The sequence below is a fragment of the Manihot esculenta genome, chromosome 3, assembly GCF_001659605.2.
Source record: "Manihot esculenta cultivar AM560-2 chromosome 3, M.esculenta_v8, whole genome shotgun sequence".
NCBI classification, from domain to species: domain Eukaryota; kingdom Viridiplantae; phylum Streptophyta; class Magnoliopsida; order Malpighiales; family Euphorbiaceae; genus Manihot; species Manihot esculenta.
The window spans coordinates 13,938,145-13,944,797 of record NC_035163.2 but is presented as its reverse complement, the minus strand read 5'-3'; the positions used below and the strand labels follow the sequence as shown (position 1 = coordinate 13,944,797).

Below are 6,653 nucleotides of genomic sequence, written 5' to 3'. Positions count from 1 at the left end.
AATGTGTATTCGATGGCTACAAATGTTCCTAAATAGGAATCTCCATTTTCCTTGAAATAACTAAGAAATCCAAACATAATTACAGTTCTGCAGCAACCCAGCGTCTTCTGATCATCCTATTGATTCATTCTATTCAGAAGGTGAAGACTTGAATAATACCTCAAAGAGTAGTGTATTATAAATGTCTCATGTAATATGCAATTTGTACACAACACTATGAGCAAATTGCTTACCAACATTAATTGAATGTAATAGTTTGACATAGTTGATCACACCCATTTCTATTACTCAAAGGTACATATAAAATTTATCAATATCTTACAACGGTTTGAAAAAATTAAGACATTCCAAGCAAGATTGATCTCCTTTCAAGCTAAGACTATTTTTTAAACATTGAATACACAACTACAACACAAGTGAGATTCTGTTTGCAGTTTCAGCGACCTCCAGGAGTTCTGTTCCACGATAAATAAGAGGGATCTCCCAGCCGCCTGATATGAAAGCCGAAAAAAATGTGAGAAAACATCAACAGATAGGTGCTACAATATGCCACTATTCTTATACATGACTTCAAACTAGCCGAAGAATAAAATAACAAGTTCACTGGCTTAGAAGCCCATACAACTGAGTCAGGCACGGAAAAGTGGTTCCTAGCCCATCAATGTCCGAGATTGATCAAGGCTTGAGATTAAAATGGCCACGGATTTAAATCATGGCCAGAGCACACGTAACGAAAGCAAGCTTGTAACAGCCGTGATACACAACTGTCACGTCTTAGTGTATGCAATTTTTTATTTAAATGTAAAGTTCATCAAATAACCAAATACTTAAAGATACAATTAAAACAACGATAAACAATTAAATAATAAATATAAATACAACAAATATAGACATTAAATTCATCATTCTTAGATACCATTTGTATTCATCTATCTAAAACAAAAAAACTCAAATTAATGGGCATATAAAGTGTGAATCATTGCAACAGAATCTTGAATGGGTTGGGAAATACGGATGTAGAAGTGTATATTAAAATGCTCTGCTTCAGTTCAAATAAAACTTCAATATTTTATGATCTCAGCTCAAGAAATAAAATATTTTTGAAGATGAAAATTCTAAGATGGGAAATTTGAAAGAAATAGATGGAGAAGTTTAGAAAATAGAATCAAAATAAGCTCCCAGCCTTTTTGCACCACAAATAAAAAGAATCCTGATCTACCCCCATCACCCATTATGTAACACCCATTACCATCACTTAATGGCCATACCACTACCCGTTAACTTTTTTTTCCCACCTTTATTTAAGGGGGTTTATCGGTCAAGGTACCCCCAATTACCTGTAAATATCAGCATGTTAAGGCTATTATTTAAAAACATGATGTGGTCTGAGCTTGGGATGTCTTCTTAAGGCCTGATTTGATAGAAAATTAGAAGTCATATGTCTTTTGTGCCCGGACAACCCAGGTCAATCAACTAGATTTAACCTTCCAGCCTAGGCCAGACCCAGGCATACCTAAGAAAATTCTATGCCAAACTGGGTCCAGCCACTAACAAAGTAGGCAGACCACATAAAACCAGTGGAAGCTGATATGTTGATGCATGCACGTGCATGTGTCTCTTGGTAATTTGGCATTGGAGTTTATTGTTTCTTTCTTCTAAGACCATGTGATGAACTTCTTGGCAAACTTTCGAACTTGAACATGAGTACACATAATTGAAGAATAATATCTACATCATAAAGATGTCCTACACCAGATGCATCTATGAAAGAAAAAAGAAAAAAGGGGAAAAAGAGAGAGACAGAGAGATAGCTTAGAATCCAAGTACAGTTTGTACAGCATGCCATATAATAACCTGGAAGCAGAAACACATGCAGATTTTAACTCAAGAAATATACAGTTGCCAATATGCATGCTTGCCCCTATATATGTAGCTTAACACCAAAGTAATGTGTGGAAATAGGCCATACAACTCCCACCATATGCCAAAATGAATTTGTTTGGGAATTGTATAACCGGCATGAATTCATCTATCAGACAAAAGGAAACTCTTCCAGTTTCTTTTTGCTAATTCCTGTAACAAATTTCGACTTGCATTGCAGTTATAGGAAGTTCCAAGGCCCTGCTAGGCAACAGCTTTTAATGTAGTATTTACTGTGTTGATGTTAGTCAAAACACTATCTAGAGTAATTAAATAGTGGTGCATGAAAAGCTATCCCTCTTAACTTTTAGCTAAAGTCTACTAAAAAAGCTAAAAGTTATTATAACAACTACTATTGCCGAACAGGGCCCAAATCTGCGAAGAGAAAATCTGAGTGCTATATTTTTCCATAATGACAAACAAGCATACATGAAGCATCACCATTTGTGATGTCCCATATGGAACGCCTCACTCTTTTTAATATTTTTCAATTTACCAATCAAGAGTTTTAGATGTGAATAAAAATATTACCTAGGCTTGACAAGATATACGATAGTGAAGCACATTGCCAAAAAGAAGCAGAGTCCCCCAACAACGAGATAAGCAATGCCAAGAAAGTCATTCTTGCCACCAAGCCAGCTTGTGGTAGAAAGCACTAGCTTTTTCTTGCCGTTGAAGCTATATGTATTATAGTTGTTCTCAAGTATTACATGAATCTCATCATTGGGAAGTAGATCCTGCTCTATCTTACCATACAACTTCCTAAAAGTTGGCAGAGCTGCGGTTCGCATCCAAACAATGAGATCCTCCTGCTCACTTAACTGTTATTCAAAACCACAATAAATCAGTCCTTATAATGAAAAGCTCATGAAAGCGAAATTTTAGGCCCAAAGGAAATTTCCAGAGTATGTTTGAAATAAGCAATAGAAATTAGAGGAAATTAGATTTATACTTCTTGTGCTAATGGCATTCAAAATATAATATGTACACATCAGGGGAATTTCAGTCCAATTAATACCACAGCAATGCCACTAATAATGCTTATAAAACTGCTTAGCCCCAATTTTATATAAAAACAACTGAGATCTCCCACTCAAACTCAACTTCATATTAAATGAAAAGCATATCAGAATTTGTTTGTTGGATCTGTATCTAGAAGCCCGAGGAAATTTAAAATTAAAAAGAAAAGGGTTCAAGTTGGACAACAGGACCTTTTTTCTTTTTGGCCAAAGAATTGGACTTCTGTTCAACCTTTCAGAAAACAGGATTTTATTTGCTTACTTCGTAAGGATTAGTTGGCAGTTTTACTTCAGCAGAGAACAGAAATAAGCTTCAAATAAGATGTCAACTTTCAAATTGTTGGCATTCTAGCTTCATGTTAATAGTGAGGGGAATGAAAATCAAGTCATGAGGTCTATAGGAACGTATTTCAAGTTTTCAAAATGGAGTTACCAAAATTTTTTTTACCAATGAATTATTATAGGTTGTTTATAACTTTTTTTCATGTAGAAAATATAAGATCAGATAATCCCACAAATGACTGTTGTTTGTACACACTGCATATAAGTGCTTATTAGTTTGATAAGTACAGTCTTAGGAAAGTTATATATTGCATTAATCTGTTTAAGTGAGCAGTAGTTAGACTTACCGGTATTGATTCATTGAGTATTTTACCACCTCTGAGAGTTCCATTCTGGAAGTTCTTAGGAAAGACTTTTTTGCCAAATTTGTGGTTCCTATCACTTTTCCATGAGATGCCATTCTTATTCACGGGTAATTGCTCGTTGTTGCGGGAGAAAATGTATGTGTCATTAAACAAACTCCAAGCTATGAGACCACATGGTACAATTGCCTTACCATTGACAATATCTTCAGGCTTACAATTGCTCGTTTCATTCTCACCGCTTGGACTTCTCAATTGCTCATCGCTTCGACTTTTCACATACCTGAATTATGGAAAATATAATGGTATCAAATAAATGGCCAACTCATTGCAGATTAATTCAATTAAATGTTTTTACACATTCAACCTATAACCTCCATTTTGTATGAATCAAATTTTAAAAAAAAAAAAAGAAAAAAAAGAAAAAGAAAAGAGTTAACAGCAGTATGTCAAAAGTACTTGGAAAAAAGGAAGAAACAATGAATATTTGAACCAGGAAAAGTATTACCAAGAGTGTTACAAGCTTTAGCCACCACAAACAGCAATCAAGTATCAAAATAATTTAATCGCACAAATAAATTTCATAATGACATGAAATCCTACATGGTGGCATTCTCTATTTTTAATAAGTTCACAAACATTCAGTAAACATTGTGCATGCAAAACAATCTGTAGGATCACTAACATCAAAATCCTACCTAATTTTCAACACTTGATGAATGATGGTCCTAAATGCATACGATCACAATAAGATTGTAATGAACAATTACCTCCAGTACTCTGTTGATTCTTAAATGGTTTTCTGAATTACTAACAGAAGATGGAAGATATGACAATGATCAATGACCTACCTGCGATGATTCTGATAAAAGTTGTCAAGCTGATAATACACATAAATAGGCTGCTTCATACGCTTAGGAACCTGACAGGAGAAATATGTTAAAAAGATCAGTATATTTCAATAACAACATAATGCTTGTCAATATCTAGGTCTTGCTTGTCCATTTGATGTATGAGATGACCTAGAATCTTAGATCATGATAAAGAACATATTACAACTCCAGTAATCTGAGTGCCACAGATAATATTATTTATAAGAAAGCAAACAACAAATAATAATAATAATGATGCAATTAAGCAGAGAACCCTCACTTTTAATGTTCTGTTGCACATTTTATCTGCAGAACTTCGAATATATCCAACCTTATCAGTTCTATTTTGCATGGGAATGCATTCAGTCTCGTAGCGATCAACAATTTCAACAACCTGATTAAAAGGTAAATGCACAATCAAATAAGAATAAAGAAAAAAAGAAAAAAGAAAAAAAAAAGAGTAAAATGCAACAGAAATGTATGACAGCATGAATAAGGACAAAGTCAAGCGTACATCTCGCGAAGCAAACAAGGAAGCAATTCCAATAGGAACAAAAATAATGCTAACAAGCATAAATGCTGAAATCACCTGCATAGAGGTATTCAAAGTTTATTACTTCCTGTCACACCAATTTTCCAATAAAATTGATACTGAAATGAGAACAAATTATAGAAGGTTACCCAACGTGGTGTGAGAATTGGCTTACAAGCTGGAAGTTCTTGTTGGGTAAACCTTGAATCTGAAAGAAGAGAAAATAACATTATGTACTTCAAAAAATTTTTTAGAGAAAAAAAAAAATCGGAGGACTTGTGACCTAATTGCTCCAAGAACGATGAAAAAAAATAATGCTTTTCAATAATTTATCATCCTCTTCTGTTTTTATATCAATACCATCATCCAAACACGTAACATAATTACCTGAACATCCTAAGAAAGGAACATAGCTACCAGAAATTTTCCCTAGGAAACATAATGAGGATTTAACTTTGCTCCCCACCTTAAAGGGCTGGGAAAGGATTGTCTATTGTGTAATATATTTTCAAAAATCTCCCACATCCAATTTAGGAATCGGTTTAGCTTTGGAAAAATGGGTGATCTTGATAATCTACTTAACAATATGCCTACTAATTGAAACATGCTGCTTTCAATTTTCACATAGATTGATGACTATGATGGCTTAAATAGGCATGGATTTAGATGGCTAGAAATAAAATAGAAAATATTAAAATTGCACTGCATGATTATGATTTATATAGAAAAAGAAAGTATTTTGCTGCTTAATTCATAGTTATTTTGTGCTCTAGCAAACACGATCCAAGTTGTTACTAACAAATTTACCTTACTAAAGCAGAATTCATGGCACACCTAGTTGAAGTATCTAAACTAACTAGAATTCAAAAATAAAACCAAGTAATCGTATTCCAAAATTATCTTATAAACAAAAACAGTAAAAAAGCAAAACAAGAAAAACCCGCATACATAAAACTCAATTAAAAAGAGAAACGCAAGAAAAGGGAGAGTAAAAAAGAGAAAATCACATTTGGGTCGCTTTGAATTTCTCCGGGAAGCACCAGAATCAGCCGATCCATTCGCTCCAGCACTAGATGACGCCGTGTTATTACTCATCGGATGGACAAACGGAGTTCGTTTAGCTAAACAGGAAGAGGGAAAAAAAATAGAGAGAGATGGCGGAGATCACTATGAGAAACAAAATCAAGGAGGAGGAGATAAGAGATTTGAAGACGGAAGAAGACGAAACAAGTTCCTAATAAGAAAAGGAGAGGAAATTCTCGTGTTGACTTAGCGCAGAGACAGAGAGAGAGAGAGAGAGAGAGCGAGAGAGACGGCAGCGAGCAGGTCCCCAAGCGCGTCGGTCTTTCTTTCTAGAAAGGCAGCGACTGAATTTTCAATTTTCTTGGGAGATAAAAAAGCAAAGTAGAGCTTTGGGGCTTAAGACTAATCAGCGGTCAAAACAACTATGCTACGGTATTTGTAATATGCCAAACACGACTAGATTCTTTTAGTTCGATTCCGACTCCGTATTTTTAATTATTTTATTGCGTAATTGGTAATATATTATTCGCAAAATTAATTTTTATTTTATAATATATAATATAATTTACGAATGTATTTTTTTTTATGTAAGTTTTAGTTTCCAACTTCATTTTAATCGCTAAAAATGCATGAATTGTTATTT

The 6,653-nt window shown here is 34.1% G+C and overlaps 1 protein-coding gene across 2 annotated transcripts; it reads right to left on the bottom strand.

The window, feature by feature from the left end:
* Positions 1 to 217: 217 nt before the first annotated feature.
* LOC110611266 (ALA-interacting subunit 3) lies at positions 218 to 6,390 on the bottom strand. Of its 2 annotated transcripts, XM_021751472.2 has the most exons (8): positions 5,995 to 6,390; positions 5,137 to 5,195; positions 4,970 to 5,044; positions 4,736 to 4,849; positions 4,435 to 4,505; positions 3,569 to 3,866; positions 2,452 to 2,741; positions 218 to 491 (listed from the first exon to the last, which is right to left on the bottom strand). In XM_021751472.2, the coding sequence occupies exons 1-8, from the start codon at positions 6,080 to 6,082 to the stop codon at positions 437 to 439; spliced, it is 1,050 nt and encodes a 349-aa protein (XP_021607164.1). In that variant the 5' UTR covers positions 6,083 to 6,390; the 3' UTR covers positions 218 to 436. The 2 variants fall into 2 exon arrangements, with proteins under 2 accessions (XP_021607164.1, XP_043810795.1); XM_043954860.1 differs by lacking the exons at positions 4,970 to 5,044; positions 5,137 to 5,195 and having other exon boundaries at positions 5,995 to 6,388.
* Between the last annotated feature and the right edge of the window lie 263 nt (positions 6,391 to 6,653).

Bases quoted from the DNA above. Each gene is read 5' to 3' on its own strand.
- LOC110611266 (XM_021751472.2), bottom strand. From the start codon at position 6,082: ATGAGTAATAACACGGCGTCATCTAGTGCTGGAGCGAATGGATCGGCT. The intron at 5,045-5,136 runs GTAACCTTCTAT...ACCTCTATGCAG, and splicing joins CAATTCTCACACCACGTTGG to GTGATTTCAGCATTTATGCT. The intron at 4,506-4,735 runs GTGAGGGTTCTC...TTCTCCTGTCAG, and splicing joins TGTGCAACAGAACATTAAAA to GTTCCTAAGCGTATGAAGCA.